The sequence below is a fragment of the Portunus trituberculatus genome, chromosome 18 (genome assembly GCF_017591435.1).
Source record: "Portunus trituberculatus isolate SZX2019 chromosome 18, ASM1759143v1, whole genome shotgun sequence".
Taxonomy (NCBI): Eukaryota; Metazoa; Arthropoda; class Malacostraca; order Decapoda; family Portunidae; genus Portunus; species Portunus trituberculatus.
The window spans coordinates 8,814,436-8,837,049 of record NC_059272.1 but is presented as its reverse complement, the minus strand read 5'-3'; the positions used below and the strand labels follow the sequence as shown (position 1 = coordinate 8,837,049).

The 22,614-nt window shown below is 39.5% G+C and overlaps 1 protein-coding gene across 3 annotated transcripts in view; it reads left to right on the top strand.

Annotated features, from left to right (window-relative positions):
• Window positions 1–22,614, top strand: part of LOC123505854 (large neutral amino acids transporter small subunit 1-like) — a 134,670-nt gene that overhangs the window by 99,123 nt on the left and 12,933 nt on the right. For 2 of the 3 annotated variants that reach the window (XM_045257643.1, XM_045257645.1), the window contains exons 4-9: window positions 1,730–1,774; window positions 3,248–3,371; window positions 16,629–16,732; window positions 20,152–20,323; window positions 20,929–21,088; window positions 21,452–21,541. In XM_045257643.1, the coding sequence (XP_045113578.1) occupies window positions 1,730–1,774; window positions 3,248–3,371; window positions 16,629–16,732; window positions 20,152–20,323; window positions 20,929–21,088; window positions 21,452–21,541 (695 nt within the window). Of the gene's footprint in view, window positions 1–1,729; window positions 1,775–3,247; window positions 3,372–15,889; window positions 15,994–16,628; window positions 16,733–20,151; window positions 20,324–20,928; window positions 21,089–21,451; window positions 21,542–22,614 lie in introns of all 3 variants that reach the window. The other variant, XM_045257644.1, reaches the window with a different exon arrangement.

The window sequence follows — 22,614 nt, the reverse complement described above, 5'->3', positions numbered from 1 at the left end:
TCGAGGGCCAGAAAGCAACACCTCAGTGAGAGTGGAGTATTGTTCTTTTTTGTCCTCCTCTCCCGGCGCCTCAAGAGTGAAGGAACGCAGACTGGTTTTGTTACTTTTTGCTTCGATTTCCCTCCTCGTCCTCGTCCTCCGTCCCTTCTACCCTTCTTTTTCTCCTCCTCCTCCTCCTCCTCCTCCTCCTCTCCTCTTCCTTTTATTATTATTCTATAAATACATAACTAATCCTTCGACGTACGCACGTGCTCTCTCTCTCTCTCTCTCTCTCTCTCTCTCTCTCTCTCTCTCTCTCTCTCTCTCTCTCTCTCTCTCTCTCTCTCTCTCTCTCTCTCTCTCTCTCTCTCACACACACACACACACACACACACACACACACACACACACACACACACACACACACACACACACTGTTTCCCCCAATCCAGAGTAGCATGAAATTACCTTTCTTGTACGTACGCGCGGCGGCAAGTCTGAGTCAAGGACAGCACGCCAGGTGACGGTGACTTTAAGGGCACTGCACATCACCTCAACTTGACTACAGAGCGCGACACACCTGACTCAACCCTTGAAAGATACACATCCTAAGGGCACGGCCAGCCACACCCAGACAGCGGCAGGTAACCATGACTATTAGGTATCCTCGACTTTCCATCACACCTCACTTTTGTGCAATATCACCGCCACTTGTCACCTCGCAGCGGCAAGTGAACGCCAGGAGAAAACGTTGATATCTGAAAAATTGGAGGCGTGTCGGTGGCGGTGTGTTGGTTGTGGGTGACGTATTGACACACGAGGGGTTGAGCTGAGCGGAACATTGTCTCACGCACGAATGTTACGTAAATAAACACACATACCTTTAATCAAAGTTGAGTGATATCCAGTGTTATATTCTACTGATTTTCTTATCATTCAACTCCATATCATTCACACGTTATAGAGAGAAAAAAAATTGATTCTGTATTTATTCCAACCTATTGAAGGAAGAGCAGATAGATGGAGATACGTTTATTGACCGAAAGATTGTAGTAAAATAAAATCACTGTTATAATCTGCTCATTTGCTTTTAAGATCATTCCATACACACCACACGCTGTGGATGAGAAAAACAATATTGGGGAAGAAAAAACAGATATGTGTAGATATTTATTGACCGACAGATTGTTATGGGGGAAGAAAATAGGTTCCACATTCACTCCCCGCTACTGAAGAAACAAAAGTGACATAAATAGTCATTACTCAACAGGTTTCTCGATACAAACAAGACGCAAGACCACCAATACTTTACCATACAGTACTACCCGCATGGTTGCCTAAGACTTAATGGGGAGCAAGACTTACAAAAAAAGAATACCATTGAAAATACCGGAGAGGCCTTTAGACATGATGGCAGGTAGGAGCGATGGTGATGGGGAGGTGTTAGATGGGTGATGGACGTGGAGGTGGGTAAGGTTAGAGGGCTGAGGATGAAGGCAAGGCACGTAGACAAGTTTTTTTGTTGGGTTAGATATGCCTTATATGGAAGTGGGCGTTGACTGGAAGACGGTGATGGTGGTGGTGGTGTTAATGAAAAGATAGATAAATAGACATGTGCTAACTAGTCTATTGATAGATATTATATTCCTCTCTCTCTCTCTCTCTCTCTCTCTCTCTCTCTCTCTCTCTCTCTCTCTCTCTCTCTCAGCAGATTCCAAACCACACTAACACGATTCTCTCTCTCCCGCAGGAACTACTTAAACTTCGTCATTGAGGAGCTGAAGGAACCAGTCAAGTGAGTATTAATTAACTTCCTACACGTGAACTTTCCTCCTCCCCTCCCGCAATCAACCCACCCATCCATCTATCCAGCTATCCATCTTTTCCGATATCATTAATACTTTTACCATCTTTTTCCCTTACATCCGCCCATCCATTCAATCTATTAATCCACACATCCACTCATCAAATCGTTCTAAATATCACACTTTTCTATTCTCTTTCCCTTTCTATCCACCCACTGCTCCATCAACTCCACCTAGACATAATAAACAGTTCTACACCCATTCATCCATACTGCACTCGCTCCCAGCACCTTCAACCTTCTCTCTCTCTCACCTGCCTACACCTGCTCCTGTTTGTATTCTTGCATTGGTGAGGTTGGTAGCTGTGGCTGATAGAAGTGTTTTTTGTGAGGATTAGTGGTTTACTCAGAGGGAGAAAGTTATCAGCCTCGTTCTGCGGGTTTTCTAGTGCGTGCGTGTGTGTGTGTGTGTGTGTGTGTGTGTGTGTGTGTGTGTGTGTGTGTGTGTGTGTGTGTGTGTGTGTGTGTGTGTGTGTGTGTGTGTGTGTGTGTGTGTGTGTGTGTGTGTGTGTGTGTGTGTGTGTGTGCGTGTTTCTTTGTGTGGTTTGCATGTGAACAAGAAATTATTAGAGGAAGTGTTTGGAATTATGTATGAAAGGTAATGAGAGAGAGAGAGAGAGAGAGAGAGAGAGAGAGAGAGAGAGAGAGAGAGAGAGAGTAATAGGCATATGTGTACAAAGGTATGTGTTCCTGCCTTGACTCTCTTATTACCTCATTACTGATTAAATCCATTGAGTGTTGCACATCAGTAGTCTCTTTGATTTTAGATACACTAAAAATTTCAGTATCTCTCCCTTGTTATGTCATTTATCATTAATCTTATCTTTACGTAATTATCGTCTGTATCTATTAACTCTTTCTTATCTTCCTGCAAACAGTAAACAGAAAAAGGAACAAAAAATGTATATAAAAACCCTTTCAAGGAAACACGTACGTAGTACACACACACACACACACACACACACACACACACACACACACACACACACACACACACACACACACACACACGAAAACAGACGCGCATGTGATGATAAGCAACATCTTCAGTCACCTTCACTTCAGTCACTCTCATGTTCAGAGTGATGTTATTACTTCTACATCAAACCACCCACAACGAATGATGGTAGTGGTGTTGGTCAGGAGGAGGATGTTCGTGATTACAGTGTTGATAGTAGTAGTAGTAGTAGTAGTAGTAGTAGTAGTAGTAGTAGTAGTAGTAGTGTTAGGTCATTGTTATTATTACTGGTAGTAGTAGGAAAGGAAGGAGGAAGGGAACACACACACACACACACACACACACACACACACACACACACACACACACTGTCACATCTGCCATACGCGTTATACTTCCTTCAATACACGACACCTCTGCAATACACGTCTTCTCTCTCCCGTCAGAAACCTGCCAAAGGCCATCTACATCTCCATCTCGCTGGTGACCATTGTGTACGTGCTCGCCAATATCGCCTTCTACACCACCCTGTCCCCCTATGAAGTGCTCGGCTCAGAGGCAGTGGCCGTGGTGAGTACATCCCCTTTTCCTCCTAAGCTGACGTCATCATCATCGTCATCATCATCATCTTTATCATCATCAGCAGCATCAGCAGCAGCAATATCATCACTGTCACTCGTTTGATTCTTTCTCAGTTTTATTTTTTTTACTATTTTATTTTATTTTCCTTTTCTTTTTACTTTTTTTCCTCCTCCTCTCTTTTTTTCTTTCCTTTTTATCATGACTTGCTCTCTCTCTCTCTCTCTCTCTCTCTCTCTCTCTCTCTCTCTCTCTCATGTGTCCCATTTTCTCATTTTTTCCTCAAATATGAATAATTACGTTCATCAAGACCAATTTCGCTTAATAAAGTCGTCCTACTTTCATCATTATGCACGATAATTGGCAACACATGCTCATCCCTGGACATTATGCATCATTCGGTCACCACCTTCCACGTGACTTAAAACTAAGGACGTGATGTTTGGGGGTTCTTCAAGGTTAGTTAGGTAAAGTGCACTCTTCACTTCCGCACTGTACGCCAGCTGTATACGTAAAATTCCTGCTGGTGTTGTGAGGGAACGGGAAAGAAAGGGCGTCACTGTGAATGTACGGTTAGCTAGAAGTCAAACTAACCAGGAGTGAATGTTGTTTTGTGTGCCTCGAGATTATTCAAATGTACAGTTACTGATGTTATTGTTTTTCTTTCCGTCTTTTTATTTTCCTTTTTTTTTTTTTTGTGTGTGTGTGTGTGTGTGTGTTTTGTATTGTTTTTTTTTTTTTGAAAGACGTAAGATGGTTTGTGTGCATGTTTGATTTAACACATTTTCATCCAATTACAGTTTGACCCCCTTTCCTTCTCTTTCCCATTACAGTTTGCTTTTATCTTTCTTCTCCTCCTCCTGTTATTATTCTTTTTTCCTTTCTTTCCATTATAAACTTTGATCTTTCTTCTTCTATAATTGTTTTCTTTTCATCCTTCCATCATTACAATTTGTTCTTATTCCTCATCTTGCCCCCATTATAATATACATGCATTCCTCTGTTATGTATTTCTCTCTCTCTCTCTCTCTCTCTCTCTCTCTCTCTCTCTCTCTCTCTCTCTCTCTCTCTCTCTCTCTCTCTCTCTCTCTCTCTCTCTCTCTCTCTCTCTCTCTCTCACACACCACCAGGAATGGGCACTTAATTACTGACATACTCGTACCGTTAGTATTAAGTAGTGGTAAGCTTTAATTGGTAAGGCTTCATCTCGTTGCTGCTTCCCTGAAGGCCATCACAGGGTTTCTACTTATGCAGGTCCTTCCTTGCCTCCCTCTTACCTCCATGCGTGGTGTATTACAAATTATCCTGTTTATTTATTTTTTTTTTTTTTTTTTGTGTGTAATGATTTGATGTGGTATTCATGCTGTTGTTGTTATTATTGTTATTATTATTATTATTATTATTATTATTATTATTATTATTATTATTATTAACCCATTACACAGATCTTATGTGTTGTAGACTATCATTATTTTTCTACCCATAACACAAGGTTGCTTTTTTATTTGCTATAGATTATTGTTATTATTTTCTACCTACAACACAGAACTGTTTTATCTGCTGTATATTACTTTTATTATTACTGTTAGTATTATCTATTTGTAACACGTGGCTTCTAATTTTCGTGCTTTACATGATACTGACTCACACCACAGGCCTGCTAGATTACCTGTTGGTCGGTTGTTATTTTTACTCGTAACACAGGACGACCCCCTTACCTGTTGTCTTACCTGCTGTACATATGGTTATTTTAGTTCCACAGCACCGGGCCACAGAGACACTCCACGCCTCCAACACCCCCACCCCCGCCACTGTCACACACACGGAAGGCGTCCACGGTACCGACACTCCACTTATCGAGACCTACATTATGTTACTCAACCTGGGAATAATGTTATGTGTGGCCTTGTGTGTCTTGATCCTCTAGCAATGTCTAATCAATCAGTCATTTACTCAGCCAGTAAGTCATTCCTTCGTGCGATGTGTTTAACTCGCATCTTATCTTCGTTTAGTCGTATGCATGCCATATCCAATAAAAGGAAACAGCGATACTTTATCTTAAATCGAAGTATATGGACTTCCTGGTATCGATTATGCAATATACATTATTCATTCGTACTAGTTGTGCATTATTAACCACCTACAGCCACACAAGCGCCATGCATTATGTTACTGTCCTCGTTCCGTGTCCCTCTCCCTCTATCACTCACTTCCATCACTTTGATAGTAAGGGGTCGTATTTTGAAACACTTTGTTCTCTCATCATGAGGCCACAGAAATACGCAATCAGTCAAGTTATTATAGTTGTTTTCCTTCATTACGTAATAACGCTTTCTTGTAAAGCTATCAGTAGAAATGCAAAATTCTTGTAAAACTATCACCAGAAATGCTTCATTATCCTAAAACTATCAGTAAAATTCAAGAATCATTTTAAAACTATCAACAGAAACTAGTAATTTTTCTTACGGATCATGAAAATAACCTTGAAGACACCTATGAATTCTTCTAAAGCCTATGAAAAGTTACCGACATGAGACGATGAAGCGTTTCAAAATGCATATGGTGTAGAGCCATCACTCTCCCTGCCAAAGACACTCAACTGTTTGCTTCATTCAGAACACATTTGGGTGCATGGTAACCTCCGCGGCGGCAGGCTGGCGGCGGAAAGGACCCACACACCGCCGCACGCCACCCACAGCATGCCACCAACAGGCTCACTCCAAAGGGCGGGGGTGGAATTGCTTTCCTTTTCAGATAATTGTTTCTCTTATTTTAGCATTTTAATTATCTTCATTCCTTTTACCTCTCAAGTAACTCATCCATTCGTTCATTCCCATGTGTGTGTGTGTGTGTGTGTGTGTGTGTGTGTGTGTGTGTGTAATAAGCATAATTAGAAATCAACAAGCGGAGAAAAGAAAAACATTAATAGAGCAAGGGAAACATGACCAATGATATTACTTTTTAACTGTGTTTTACATTTTTCTATCGTTGTTATTCTTCTTTATGGCGAAAGCAAGACCTGAAGCAGTAGTTAATGTGGTAGTGCGTTTTTTTTTTTTTTTTTCACATGTATGATCTTTTTTTGCGCGTTCAGTGATATTCTTCAGACAGTTTGCTAATTCTTAAGGAAACGTACATTATAATAGTGGTTAACAGTCATATTAGTAGAAAAAAACAATACGAGCAGCCCAACTATCTTTACTATTATTTTTGTTACTACTACTACTACTACTACTACTACTACTACTACTACTACTACTACTACTACTACTACTACTACTACTACTACTAGCATCATTATCGTACACATAAGTTAGAATTACGTAACAACGCTTAACTTGTTATTACTTTTTCTCAAATGGACACAAGCATGGAAAAATATTCTTATTAACTACACAAATACAATGAGAAGCAAAGAGCGCAGAAAAAGAGGCTAGTGTATATCGTGGTTATGTAAGGCAGAACGTGAGGGCACGTGTGTGTGTGTGTGTGTGTGTGTGTGTGTGTGTGTGTGTGTGTGTGTGTGTGTGTGTGTGTGTGTGTGTGTTTGAAGCCAAAAGTCAGTTGGACGGTAGTGGAAAAAAGATAAATAATACAATAGGAAATGTCAGACAAACGAGAGAGAGAGAGAGAGAGAGAGAGAGAGAGAGAGAGAGAGAGAGAGAGAGAGAGAGAATGTCTATTATGTCAGGTTTTGCAAGAGAAAATTATGCCAGACCAAAGATAAAAGCAACCTGCTAAGGCACTGACTAAGGCTGGCGTAGACAAATAGACGGAAGAGAGAGAGAAAGAGAGAGAGAGAGAGAGAGAGAGAGAGAGAGAGAGAGAGAGAGAGAGAGAGAGAGAGAGAGAGGGGACGGGGGAGGGAAGGAGGAAGGGAAGAAGCCACGACAAGCACCCTTCTGCAGTTGAAGGAGGATGGTAGGAGAGGGAGGAGAGAACAGAGGGGGATAAGAAGATGGGAGGAGGGATGAAGGAAGAGGAGGAGGAGGAGAAGAAGGAGGAGGAGGAGGAGGAGGAGGAGGAGGAGGAGGAGGAGGAGGAGGAGGAGGAGGAAAAGGTAAGAAACTGCGCAGTGAAAGTTGTATGAGGGAAGGTACTTACAAAGGAAAGCAAGAAGACGAGGAGGGGAAGGGGGAGAATTATGCAAGCACTGTGAGAGAAAAAGAGAGGAGGAGGTGGAGAAATGGGGTGCAGGAGGGTTCATATCGGTCAGCTGATACTCAATCCCCCCTTCCCCTTCTCCCTCCTCCTTCCTCCCTTCAATCTGGACATGTTCCAACGCCGTATTTCTCTCTCTCTCTCTCTCTCTCTCTCTCTCTCTCTCTCTCTCTCTCTCTCTCTCTCTCTCTCTCTCTCTCTCTGCTCTTTGTTTAACTTTAGCCTCAAACTTCGTCCCTTCTCTAAACCAGTCATTCCGTGTACACAAAAAAAAGAAAGAGATAAAAATATATTGGTCCATTTCGTTCAATGATTTCTTCCTGTCTCTGTCAGCCAACCACCACCTCTATGGCTGTCACCACCACAATCCCAGCCAGTGTTTGTTAATGCACCACTCACCATCTGTATACCAGGCTGGGGAGTGGAAGAGAGGACGATAGGCTTGTTTGCCTCACCTTGGCAGCACATCAGCGAAGGTCATGGTATATGCAATGAGGGAAGGTGACGTGTTGATTAAGCACCCTCCATGTGCCGCGGCCCGGTGTATCTTATAAGCTTAATAAGGACAAGGGCTGCTTCGAGGAGATAAATATGGGCGGGTTTGAGGAGAATGGTGCGATGGGATAAATGAGCATCGTGGTAGCAAGTATTTGTGTTGCATAAGAGTGATAGAATATGAGGAAAATAAAAAAAATTGTGGACAAATTTCAGGAAACGAGACCTACCATAAAGACAAGTGAGCATCGTAAAGATACTCGTAAGGATAAGCGTTACGTAATAGGGTTCATTAGTGAAATAGATACAAATTCGCATCAATATGATCTAAAATAGGGAAAATGAATTGGTCTTGGTATTTATTTGTTTATATTGGAGGAAGGGCGGAGAAAACTTTTAATGAAAAAACAGTATCATTAAAACGAGGGTATGTATTATGAAAGAGGATGATTTGAATCAGATTAGATACAAAGTTAAGTGAGATCTACAAGGATAAACAAAGGAATGAGATTTTATGAAGGAAAAGTTATAATGGAGATAATAAGCTCCATTGTGAAAACAAGAAGTCTTATATAAAAATCATTTCAAAAGGAAGAAAATTAAAGAAAATACTGTACATCAAAATGAAAAAAAAAATGTAGCTTAAAGAGCAAAAAACACCAGACTAAACATTGTACTTTAAAAGGCAAGATAGAGACTAATGAGCAACGTAAACACAAAGATTAAGTAGTGTTACCTAACCAAAACTGTTACGTAGTGAGAGAAAACTGGGAAATGTGTACCTTGAAGAGTGAGTATTGTGTACCTTGAAGAGTGAGTATTGTGTACCTTGAAGAGTGAGTATTGTGTAGCAAAAACAAAAAATTATAGTGAAGAGAAAACCATCAATTTCAACTCTTCAGAACATTGTAAAGAGTTGCCTGCTTTGAAACACACAAAGAGAAGATAATAGGGGTTAATTTCGTCTCTCTCCAAGCTACAGAACTACTTAAGAGAGATATAAAAAGTTCTTGATTATGTGGAAAAACTAGGAGTGTAAGGATTTAATTGAAATTGTTTTCTTGAACACAGTTATACATAGAAGAGAAGAGAATTGAAGGTTATTTGTCTTTATCCAAGCTACAGAATTACTTATTAAAATGTACTATGAAAATAAATGCCAGAAAAGTTGATAATTATCGGGAAATTTTCGCTAGGAGTGTAATGATTTAAATGGGTATGTCTTACATGAAACGAAATAAATGTGTTTAGAATAGGAAAAGTATTTGTTTGGGATTACGGGAAAGAAAGAACAGCTCGGGAGGAAGAGCAATAAGTGCCAAGGACAGGTTGAGAGAGAGAGAGAGAGAGAGAGAGAGAGAGAGAGAGAAGTGTACTAATAGCAACAAGAGTATGGGAAGAGAAAGCACGTAAGAACAATAGAATTTAGATTAACAAAAAGGTGAAAATAAAAAGAATGTCACCGTATATATTACTTTGGGATGATAATGAGAAACAGCTATCAACAATAAACGTAAGAAGTGAAAGGAAAAGAAAAGTATAAGCGAATTACTCATTACGGAGGGAAAAATAGAAAATAGATTAGTAAATAGAGTGTTTATTTAGCGTTACAACTAAAACTGAACGAAATAAACACTGGAAACATACACATAAAAAAAAAAGTGTTTAATAAATCTGCTCCACGATAGAAAGAAAAGAAAAGAAAACGAACACATCCGCTAAACAATGAAACTGCGTGCATGGAGACAAAAAGGCATGACGTCAGCAGCATAGCCAAGCAGGAGAGGAGCCTAGTCGGGGAGTCTCATAGATTAGGAAAACAGCTGATGATGACTGTTATGCTGTCGTGTGGCGAGTGGTGGGTGGTGGATACCCTGAAGGAATGAAGGAACGAAGGAAGTGCTTGACATGTAGCTAAAGGAATGAAGGATAAAAGGGAAGGAGGAAGACAAGCAGCGTGGCTTGTAAAAAATGATAGTAAGGAAGAAAGGAAGGCAGGAAGAGTGGTAGAGAGAGAAAAGAAAGAAGTAAGTGATTGATTTGTGTGTGAAGGATGAAAGGAAAGGAGAAAGGGAGAAAGGAAAAAGTGTAGCATGTAAACATTAAGTGATGAAAAGTAAAGACAGTGATTAGGATGAAAAATTACAAACAAAGGCAGAAAAAAAAGTGAGGTAACAAGGGAGAAGGAAACAAGAAAGGAATGAAAAAAGCAATGAGAACGAAGAACTATAAAACAAGAAAGAGTAGAAAGGAAGATTTAAGAGAAAAAGAAGAAAAGATAAAGATGAGAGGCTATAAAGGAAGCAGGGAAAAAAGGAACGAAGAAAGAGACGATAATATCAACCGAGGGAAGAAGAATGAATAAATAACTAATACTTCTGAAAATGTAGAGTTGCAAGTCTCTTAGCGATGTCCTGAGTAGAATAGCGTAGGAAATATCGACACTGGCCAGACAGACGCTATGATGCTAATGAGGAGGTATACTCGTAAATCAAGAAGAAAGCGATAATATACAACAGGGAAGCTGCCTAAACTGAATGCGTAAGTGTGTGGTGCCCTCGACCTGGAGATAGTTACAGAGAGAGAGAGAGAGAGAGAGAGAGAGAGAGAGAGAGAGAGACTTATCCATTGTAAGCTTTCAAATCTCTTGATACTGTGTTACATGACTGTCTGACTGTCTTATGATTTAGTGTATGCAAGGAGTGCCTTCACACACACACACACACACACACACACACACACACACACACACACACACAGGATACTCAAATTGTCTGCTACTTTACTTGTCCGAACCGACTGTGAGGAAGAAGCGTGTGTGTGTGTGTGTGTGTGTGTGTGTGTGTGTGTGTGTGTGTGTGTGTGAGAGAGAGAGAGAGAGAGAGAGAGAGAGAGAGAGAGAGAGAGAGAGATTTCCCTTAACGTCTTGTTTTTGCATCGTAACAAAAACGGCTTATGTAAATAAAGCGATCGTCCTCAACTACCGCAGACCACAACAGAGTTAGAATAAATTATCTGACAGTTTATATAATTCCTGATCACAGAGAATTTAAAGAGGTAAACGTTCGCAGAAACCGAACACCATCGAAAGCATCACATGCTGGACAGAAGCATGACACCAGTGCAGCCAAAATCCTAAACCATAAGATGGGACGTGGATAGGAGAGGAGACGATGAAGGAAAGTGGAAAGGAAGGATGTAGAGAGAACGAGGATTGGAGAGGAGGCGATGAAGAAAAGAGGGAAGGAAGGATGGGAGAGAAGAGAGGGAATGAGGAAAGGAGCAGGGAGGGATGGAGAAGAGACGAGGAGAGTAATGAGAGGGTACAGCGGATAAACGGGTGCAGTGGGGGAAGGATGGACTGCAGCAGTCATGTTGGGTTGCAGACTGGCCAAGGGAGGGCCGCGTTAGGTCTGGGATGTCGCTAGGGGAGTGCAAACAGGCGAGCCAAAGTTAGCCTGGCGAGCTCTGTTGAGTAGTGACCTTGATGTGCACGGGCGACACACCACCTTGTTTTTATGGCATAATTAATGTGCATATTATGTTGATGGAGGCATGTGAACACTTTGTCAAGGGACCTCTACTGAATTTCACCAGTAAATGGTGTTTGTATGTTTTATGATTATTGGTGAATACTCTCTCTCTCTCTCTCTCTCTCTCTCTCTCTCTCTCTCTCTCTCTCTCTCTCTCTCTCTCTCTCTCTCTCCCCTCAAGTCACAAGGCTTCACCATACTCGCGTTAAGGAAGGAGGGAGGGGAGGCTCTTCAACACACACGCACCCTTCCTTGCCTTGGCCTCAGCAATCACTCATGGCAATGATGCGTTTTTTTTTTTTTTCAGTCATAGATTACCACACCTAGCACTTTCGTCTTCGGTACACACACCTACACGCCTTCTTTCCCTTTTCTCTTCAGCGAATTAACGAGATGGTTAGGTATTCGGTTTCACACACCTGTTCATAGTTGACGCCACCTCTCCCTTTTTTTCTCTTGTTTTTTTCGACGAATTAACGAAGTGTTTGCCGTTAATTAGTGGTTGTGAAGGTAGCATGTGTGGGGAAGGGTTTCTCTTTTATCCATCCGTCAGCTACACCGCGTAGTTTAGTGATTAGCACGCTCGACTCACAATCGAGAGGGTCTAGGTTCGAGTCCCGGAAAGTGGCGAGGCAAATGGGCAAGCCTCTTAATGTGTAGCCCCTGTTCACCTAGCAGTAAATAGATACGGAATGTAACTCGAGGGGTTGTGGCCTCGCTTTCCCGGTGTGTGGAGTGTGTTGTGGTCTCAGTCCTACCCGAAGATCGGTCTATGAGCTCTGAGCTCGCTCCGTAATGGGAAAGACTGGCTGGGTGACCAGCAGACGACCGTGGTGAAGAAAATTTGCTGAGCGTCACTCCTTCCGCCTCGTCTTCTCCTTCTGGACCTCCGCCCTGCTACTCCGCTGAAGGTCACGAGGGTAGATGTGTGTAAGAATGACTCGTTAATGTGCGGTTGGTTTTTCCTTGTTCGACTGTAATACAAAACGGATCTTATCCCATGAATAGCATCTTAAATTTTCGAAAATATAGTAGAGCGTCTGAAAGTCTGTGGCTGAATTTAATGTTGTCAGTCCCTTTCCTCTCCAGTTCTTACTATAGATCTTTATGTAGCATCTCCCTACATATCAGCAATTAGTTTTAACATCAATACCGTATCCTAAACAGTTTACATTATGATTTAGATAGGCACTAATGCGGCAAAAGAATAACTACTACTACTACTGCTATTTCTACTACTACTACTACTACTACTACTATTACTACTGCTGCTGCTGCTGCTGCTGCAACTACTACTACTACTACTGCTGCTACTACTGTTACTCGTCGCTTTCCTCGTTGTCTCGGATCTTTCTCCTCCTCTTCGCTTGCCGTATTGTTATAATGAGCAACAGCATCATTGTCAGAATGCCTGGTGGTTCCAGTTAAAGGGGTTGGCGCCTTGCTTTCCTGGACCTCTTCCAAATATGTTTTTTTGTACACGTCAAGTATCCGGTAACGTCACTGCATCCTCGCGGCTCACACCAGTACGGCCACGCGATTGGCTGTCTGGGTGGCTCGACTCGAGGAGAACATCCTATTGGTCGGTGCCTTGGGTTGAACCTTCCGTGGGCTTATGATTGGTGGAAGTATTTATAAACGGAAAGGTATTGGATGAGCTTGGAGGCGGGGATGAGGCATATGTGTGCACGTGAGATGACAGGTGAGCTACCTGGCTCTCGCATCACCGAGATATAACTGTACAGAAAGAGAGGTAGGAACTGGCTCCCTCGTGTCCTGGCACGAGTCAAGATCTAAGTAGGGTTATCCAAGTGTCAGTTATTTTAGTATGCCACGCAGGACAGTCTGTCAGCCAGTCAATCGTCGGTTGGCGCAATTTACCACGAGGGCAATTTCATCACCACCGTCATCATCATCATCGTCAAGGGAGGTTTTGTGATTCATCAAAGGTGACGCAAGAATGCGTGGCATACAAGCGTTATGGAGGTGTGTCTCTTGGACAAACATGAGAGAGAGAGAGAGAGAGAGAGAGAGAGAGAGAGAGAGAGAGACGTAGCAATCCCGCATTTTTTAGACCAAGGCGTGATGTCATCTCAACATGCGTGTACGTGTCTTGTTAAAACACTTATGGCGCCTTTCCCTCAAGTGTTGCAACCAAATAATTGTCAGAAGCACACTAACTAACCTTACACTTTCCGTTTTCCATACCAAACATGAATGGCACGCTGTAATATAGCATTTAGATACTGTTGACTGAAGTTAAGTCTTCCACATTCTCTTAAAAGCAAGTCTGTGCTTTTTTTTTTTTTTCCAACAAAGCATCTTATATCAACCAAATGTGTTGGACGCCCTGTTTGTTTAACCAAAGGAAAAAAAGCATTGTCATTGGTGAAGGTCAACAGGCTAGCCAGTCGAGTCATGGTGATGAGGAGGATATGTAGAAGCTGCAGTAGTGATGGGAAAACAATGTTGCCTGTGAGTGAGTAAATTATAATGTGTGGCGAGGCTCGAGGCGTAGCTGTGACTCGGCGAATCTTAATGTTGCTATTTTTACTCGAGAGAGAGAGAGAGAGAGAGAGAGAGAGAGAGAGAGAGAGAGAGAGAGAGAGAGAGAGAGAGAGAGAGAGAGAGAGAGGAGAGAGAAGGGGTAATAAATATCGGTTCACTAGGCAATACTATTAATGGTGAAACACTGAAATACGGCACGTAGTGACCATAGATTTTATCGTACTCAACTTGGTCCCACGAAAGTTTGCGATGCGTTCTCTATGCTCTTTAGTTTCGGTGCATCCTTTGGAGGCGTATATAGATGGCACTGTGTTATGGGCTTTGGCTTGAAATTGTGCCAGAAATGCGTGATCACTCATTACTTCTTTAAGAAAATGTTTATGACTAGGCTCCATCTTATGAAATAATTATTGTTTTTATCGGGTTTCTATACAAAACTTACATGGGTGAGGTCTCTCTCTCTCTCTCTCTCTCTCTCTCTCTCTCTCTCTCTCTCTCTCTCTCTCTCTCTCTCTCTCTCTCTCTCTCTCTCTCTCTGAGACTACACAAGTCACTGATAATGTTACCTCTGCTTCTCAATCACTGCATCTTAATTTTCTATCTGGTGCATAATGGTACTGGAATATGAAACACTCTATGGAGGTGAAGAGATGTGCCTTGTGTGTTTGTTTAACAGAAGGAAAAAACCCAACAGTCTTTATGTACGATTTAGTTTTGCTATATACTCTCCTGCTATTTGCACGATTGTCAGAAATATGAGTTATTTACTGGAGATTAAAATTTGAAGAATAGATCTGATAAACATATACTTTAGGTTTGGCTTAGGTTTGGATTGATGTAACTATATATGGAAGTATGGAAACATTGCTGTGTATCCAGTTTAGGCACCAGAGAAATAGAATGCTTACTTGAGCATCAGAGAAAGAAGAATGTTGAAGAAGGCATCTGGCAGTTATATGGACTTTTTTCATCCAGATTCTGACTTTTCATTCACATCTGTCTTACTTATGTCAGTTTTAGCATTATGTATTATGTTTTCACGTAATGCATCTACTTACAAAGTCACTTTCAGATAAACAAAAACATTCTCAGTGTATATCTTTCATTACTCATCCATTCATCCTGATCACACACTGTCTCTGACATTTCACTCTGGTATGTACATATTTCTAGACAATCTGTTACTTTTCTTCCTCTCAAAAACCATAATTTTATTTCTGTCTTGATTACAAACTCTGTACACCATTTCTTTCTGTACCAGCACAATATTATCAGCCAATCAGTTGTGTGTATTATGCTAACATAATGTTATTCATGAATATTTTTATTCCAACATTATCAGCCTTTCCTGTCACTAATCCTGCATGATATATAATCCCATGTATAAACATATTAGATGGCCAAGAAGTAAATGGACACATTCACTAGCCTGGTTTTCTACAAGTCTTTTCTTTCACTCACCTCCTCTTCATGGATTTTGTCTTCTATATTTTCCCTAATTTTGTCAAAAATCTTCTGAGCTTCTGTTTTGCTCCCTCGCCCACCTAACAGCACCCAAGGCTGAGTGGTGTCAAGTTGTATGAGCCAGTTATTTATCTTCCACTTAAAATTATTGCTTTGTCATGACCATTAGGGATACATTGTGTTTATTCATCCCTTGCTACCAGAGAGAATCCTAAAGTTTGGCTCACCAATTTGGCAGAGTTGGTTATGTGGTGGTTCTGTGTGGCTTCCCCAGGGTTGCCTTCCTAAGACACCACTGCCATCTTTGCAGTGGCTTTACTCTCTTCTGACTTGCCCTTGTTTTCACAGACCTTTGCAAGTAGATTGTACGGTAGCATGGCTTGGATCATGCCCTTTTTCGTCGCCTGCTCCACCTTCGGAGCTGTCAATGGTGTTCTCCTGACATCATCCAGGTACAGATATTATTCTCATTATGCTACTAAGCTTCATTTTCAGCCAGTGCCAGCATCCAGCTTGCCACCTGATTTTGTGGCAGAGATTTATGATTGTTTTTCACCACTATGATGATCAGCTCCTTGTGTTCTGCTGCCTTGACCCAACCCATGACTAGTACAATTCAAAGATTAGCAGCTGCCTACTTCAGTAGAGAGTGACCATTTGTGTTTGGCACAGCATGATATGGCAATCTGCAGCTTATTTTTTAGCAAGGTTTCAACTGCATTATGTACAATGAAGTATGTCTTGAGTGTACTCAATAGTGTGTTTCAAGTAGGCATCTGCTAAGTGAAAACTTGGTTTCATTAATTTGATTACTAATTATGATCAGATTAACACTGATTACAAACTTGCATAATTTGTTAATATAGTCTTGGTGATGGGCAAAATGGCTACTGAGAGGCAACAGTCATCACCACAAACAGCTTTGTTTGCTCAAGCTACCAGGGGATCAATGGCCCCACCTGGAAAGATGAGAGCAAACCTTCTCTTCTTCTCTTGGTCCTTACCTCCACTGCTTCCACTCCTCCCAACTCCACTCATTTCTCCCTGTGAGTCAACTCGTTCATCGGCCTGGTCGTTGGTCTTACAGAGTTTTGCTGATCGCCTATACCGACCAGTGGAATTCCTCATCCCAATATTCGTGGCTCTCTCCACCTTTGGATCCGTCAATGGCATCCTCTTCACGTCTTCGAGGTAACCCAGGAAGCCTCAAGGCTACCCTGGACCAACTCGAGAGGTGCTGCTGCTGGGGTCTAGAGAGCAGGCTTACACACCCCAGGTGTAACTCATGTTTTGGAAGAAGATAGAGTGTTTTATAAATTTTTACCTTTAGCCACAAATTAAATGAGAGGAGAATCATTCTAAGATTTGCTGAAACACTTTTTATGAAGCTTAATTCTTCAGGCACTAGTCATTTTTCTCAGTGTGCAATATAAATTAATTTTTCATTCACTATGCACTCAATATGAAATCAAATATATTTTTTATCTAAAGTATCTATAGTACATTTTTTTTGCATTTCTTCATTTAATATCAATGCATGTATGCACTTGAGTATTCATCTATTGCTGGCATCAAGTCAGAAGTATGAGTCATATCACAAGTGTAAGCCTGACTACTCTCACCACCACTGCAGTATATGAATAACATGAGGTAGGCCTCACCACCTCACGTTTTTCATACAAGGACCAAACTTGTGCAAACCTCACAAAGTGTGTGCATTATATTTTATTTGTCCAGGTAATTTTGGGAGTTGCTTAATTGCTGGTCACAGGAATGTGGTGTGTCTCCTTCATATGTGGATGCATCACATCTAGGCCAGGCAGGGTGGCTTCCATGATGTTTCTGGGCAGCTAGTGTTGGAGTTTTGTTACAAATGTCTGCTTGTAGGAAACAAAAAGCTGGTGCCACCATTACTCCAATAGCTGATAATACTATATGAGAAAATTACTTTATTTTTCATTATCTATATCTTTAAATTGGTAATGTGTTTTTTTATGTTTTTCATATGTGCTTAAATATAGCTTAAGATACAGTGCAACTATGGTATTAGTGTAATACATTCTCTATAAAGAGTGTAAATGAAAACAGATGAAAGCTTGGCTGTCTGGCAAATTTTACATATTATATACAGCATGTGTATGTGGAGAGAGAGAGAGAGAGAGAGAGAAATTGTCAAGTCACAGAGCATATAGGGTACCTCCCTCCTATCAAAGCTTCAGCTACACAGCAGAATGCTGTAGTTTCACTGTATTGTGTATTACTTATAATTGCTTCATCTTCAAACAAAGTTGAGTTACATATGAATTAGTACTGTTGGCTCCAGCATCTCCCTCGCAGTACCACACTCACTGCACTCGGCATGCATCGCACTTGCACAGTACTCAGTCAAGCACTCCACAAGCACTTGTCCCTTAGTATTTAAGTCTTCAGATTTCTTTTATATTAACCAATTTTTACTGTATTTTAGATTAGAGGATATTTTCTCTTATCTAGTACCGTAATAGTTTTCCTTACCTGTTTTCTTTTTTAATCAGTAGGATTTTTCCCTAAACATGAGACAGTTTGTTTTTGTTTGTAGTTTCCATAGACTTCAACATTCTAGACATGGAAGCACATACATAAGCACTTCCCTGCATTTGCAAACCATACAGAGCATCACACTGTTCACTACATATTCTATGTTCTGGGTGGCTGGATGGTGATCTGTCTCACTTGATGAAAACTTGTCTGATTAAGTCACTCAAAAGACTTTTTATGAACTTTTCCTCAGACCGTAGAAGTTTATACATGAAAACTCTGTATATTAATATTTCACAAATTTATACTTCCATTAGCATTTCCGTGAACTCTATTTTCATATAGTTATGTTGTTGCAGGAAAATATCAATTTCTGTCTTCCTATTTCTTTTTATAAAAGTATTGCATAACTCAAATTCCAATGTAAAAAAGTAATTTCTTATTATGCACCCTTACAGCTGTGTGTAATGAGTCCTAGAATCAGCTTTTGCTTTTATCTGTTTTAAAAAGAACAAGTTTTGCTTTGCTTTGCTTCATTTCTATATATGACATGCAGTATATGAATATTCTGTTTTAACTTTAACTTTCAAGTTCTTGTGACTGATCCAGTGCCCTATTTGCCTCAATTTAAATCCTGGCCAGGGCAGTATGTTAAGCTGTCCATCCATCCATTCACAGTTGATCAGTGTATGAGTACCTAACAAAGTGACAAATAGTAGTATTATAATGAGGACCTAGATGATGCAGTGGTCCTGGATCTCTGGAGAATGGATGAACATCACACCATACATTCTAAAACTGAGACTGTACCTGTAGATAGAGTGAAGTGGCATAAATTTCTAATTAAAATTGTAAGGTTACAGTATATGATTTTGCTATTAGAAGGAGCATATAATATCAAATGTATTGCAAGGTCTCATGCAAGATTTTTTTCTCTTCATTTTTTGTAAGTCATACATAGGTAGTCATTCTTTCCTGCCATGATAGGATTTCATTCCATTGCTTTGTTCATATTTAGGCCTCTTTTATATATTGTATTCCAATTTGTCTTGCCTTTACTGTGCTTTTCCGTTCTGCATAATTGATAACGGCTGTGTGATACATTATTATTTACTAATGTTCTCATACTCAGATATTGAGATTTATGCAAAATATATCTTGTTGTAGGAAATACTACAGCCTACATACATTTTCTTGCCTATAATTTCCAATAAATTAAAAAAGATAACATATTGCTTACAAATATGTACTTATCAATAACAATTAGAGTGTCATTCTTGCAATTTTGTGTGGAATTATTCTTCATTGCATGAAATTGCTTCCATATTAAATATAACAACATGTTGTACACTTGTAACAATATTGTATCTTTAGAAGGACTGCAGCACTGGCACATGGAAGTCTTTCATATTTCAGAGTAGTATTAGAAATTTGAAAATTACTTTCAAGGGAAATCAATCAAAAATAAGTGCCAGATGTACCAATATTTTCTTGCATTTTGTTCTTTTACTATTACAAATATGATATTTGTACTGATATTTTTACAGTGGTAAGTTGTTTTGTTACATCTTAGCCTGCTGTATTTCTTTGATATGAGACAAGCATGTTTTTATTTGTGTGTGTGTGTTTGTGTGTTACATATGTTGGTGAGCCTAAGAGCTATTTGTGCTCAAAGGATTCACTGTAACTGTGCCTTGTACAATTCTTTACTTTATTTAACCAGCTTTTCTTCTGAGTTATTGTTGTGTAGATGTTTCTTGCCTCTCTGTCCCTTCATGCACTGATTTTTGCACTGCATTCAGTTGTGTGTATTTTTTGTTCAATTTTTTTGTGCATGCCTGCTTTATTAAATCATATATGTTATCACATTAAGTTGTGTAGGTTCTCTTAGGAGAAAATAAAATCACAATAATTTTTTTTTGTCAAATCTTCATGCATCACAGAAATAAATGTCAGTATTGTTGAAGAAATATCTCAAGAGTCATTCACTGTCTTGCCCAGTGCCCTAGATGTCAATTATTCAGTTGTAGTTTAGTTAGCAACTGAAATCCTTAGTTTTCTGAAGGTTTGTAACTGTTGTCCATGCTCTTTAGGCTCTTCTATGCTGGTGCCATGGAGGGCCAGATGCCAGAAATCTTGACCATGATCCAAGTGAAGCGCATGACCCCAGCCCCAGCAGTGCTCTTCATGTCCTTCCTCAGCCTTATGTATTTGGGCTCCAGCAACATCTCAGCACTCATCTCTTATGTTGGATTTGCCACATGGGTAAGTGACTTGTGTGAGGAATAAGTATAAGAAAAAATTATGATAATATCTCATGGTTTTCACTATATCTATCTTGACAGTCATTATTCTGTGTTTAATAATTTTGATGTTGCAAAAGTGTCTTTGATCACAGACATCATGTTCTCTGTCCAAGAAAGAATGACTTTACATGGTCTCTGTTTTCTTTGTGTTTGATTCTCTCTCTCTCTCTCTCTCTCTCTCTCTCTCTCTCTCTCTCTCTCTCTCTCTCTCTCTCTCTCTCTCTCTCTCTCTCTCTCTCTCTCTCTCTCTCTCTCTCTCTCTCTCTCTCTCTCTCTCTCTTGTAATTGTTATCCAGTTAATGCCACAAAATAACTATTGCTTTATGTGACTTTACACATTACCAAATGAGTTTAAGGATTGTATATGATGTTACTGGCACTCTTGATGAGGTCATTAACTGCAGGAATGGTGCTTATGAAAAGTAAAGTGTTCTGTACAAAGGTTCACATTGTGCAATGAACAGAGAACCAACAAATTGTGGACAGAGTAATCAATAAGCCTCCATGTGTAAGATCTAGACATTTGGTATTTATGAGTGCAGTAGCAGTATTCCATCCCCACAGCTGTCTATTGGTATTGCTGTGCTGTGTGTGCCATGGCTCCGCTGGAAGGCTCCTGAATTGGCCAGGCCCATTAAGGTGCACCTCATCTGGCCCATCCTCTACATCATTGCCACAATCTTCATCACTGTTGTGCCCATGTATGCTGCTCCCATCGAAACAGGTACTGTCTACATGTTATTTATTATTTTCTTTTTATACAATTATGTTTACACTACTAATATAACTTCTTAAGTTCTTTCATAGAACTTATCTGTTTATGGATCTTTTATACATTTGTATGTGTTTTCCTTTAGCAGCTGGCCCCAACAGTCATTGACTGTACTCAGGAGTTAGTAGTATAAGCACATGTCTCATACCTTCAACAACTTCATGGAGTATTTAGTGTTCATTCTCTCTAAGTACTGGCTACAATCATTAAAATTATCTTTGTCACTTAATCTTACATGTTAATAATTTTGTACTTTGTGTAAACATGACTTAATTATACCTTCAATGACTTCATGACTGCATTCCTCCTCATCAGGTATTGGTGTAGGCATCATCTCCACTGGCATTCCTGTGTATCTGCTCTTCATCAAGCTCAGAAAACCACAATGGGTCAAGGAGTTCCTCCGTAAGTATCATAGCTTGTGTTGCTCGTGTTGTGTAAGTATCCATACCTTGTGTTGCCACAGTGCAGCTTCTTGAAAAATTGTGCCTGTCTGATTAATAAATTTGAAAGTTAGTAATTTCTTAGCTTCAAAGTTTATTCTTTCAAAAAGAAATAGTGATCAGCACATTATTATAAGTTCCATAAATTTATAATTTGCATTTCTACACTGTAGCAGTATATATTTCATGAGACATTTCAAAACAAAAAATCCTTACAATACTGAATTAAGATATTCAAGAAGCTCCACCCACTGACATGAGAGTGTTCACATGCATATCATTGCCTGTGCTCTTGGTATCCTGTGATTCCTGAGCCTGAGTTGTGGACCTGCTTGTGTTGATCCTCTAACAAGTCCTTCACCCATGCTGGGCCTGTGATACAGTGCTGATTTATTCATATTCGTGGTAAATAAGTGTGCAACACTCGAGTTTGTAATCCTGTGTGCATCAAGTTTATAATTTCTTTTTCATATTACTTGACCCACAAAGTCTCTTACCACTGAAATACCTGTTTGTTAGATGAGCATGGAGAGATAAGGTAAGGAAGATGGTTTGTAAATGGTTCTAACAAATTTATTAACTTAAAGAACAAACCATGGTTGACTCACCCATAGCACAATGGTACTAATATTTATCCCACAGGTCATAGGTCACTGAATACTGTTAATTGCTGATATTTCATTACCATCCATTCTTAGTAACTTGAGGTAATGTAGGTACATTATATATATATATATATATATATATATATATATATATATATATATATATATATATATATATATATATATATATATATATATATATATATATATATATATATATATATATATATATATATATATATATATATATATATATATATATATATATATATATATATATATATATATATATATATATATATATATATATATATATATATATATATATATATATATATATATATATATATATATATATATATATATATATATATATATATATATATATATATATATATATATATATATATATATATATATATATATATAT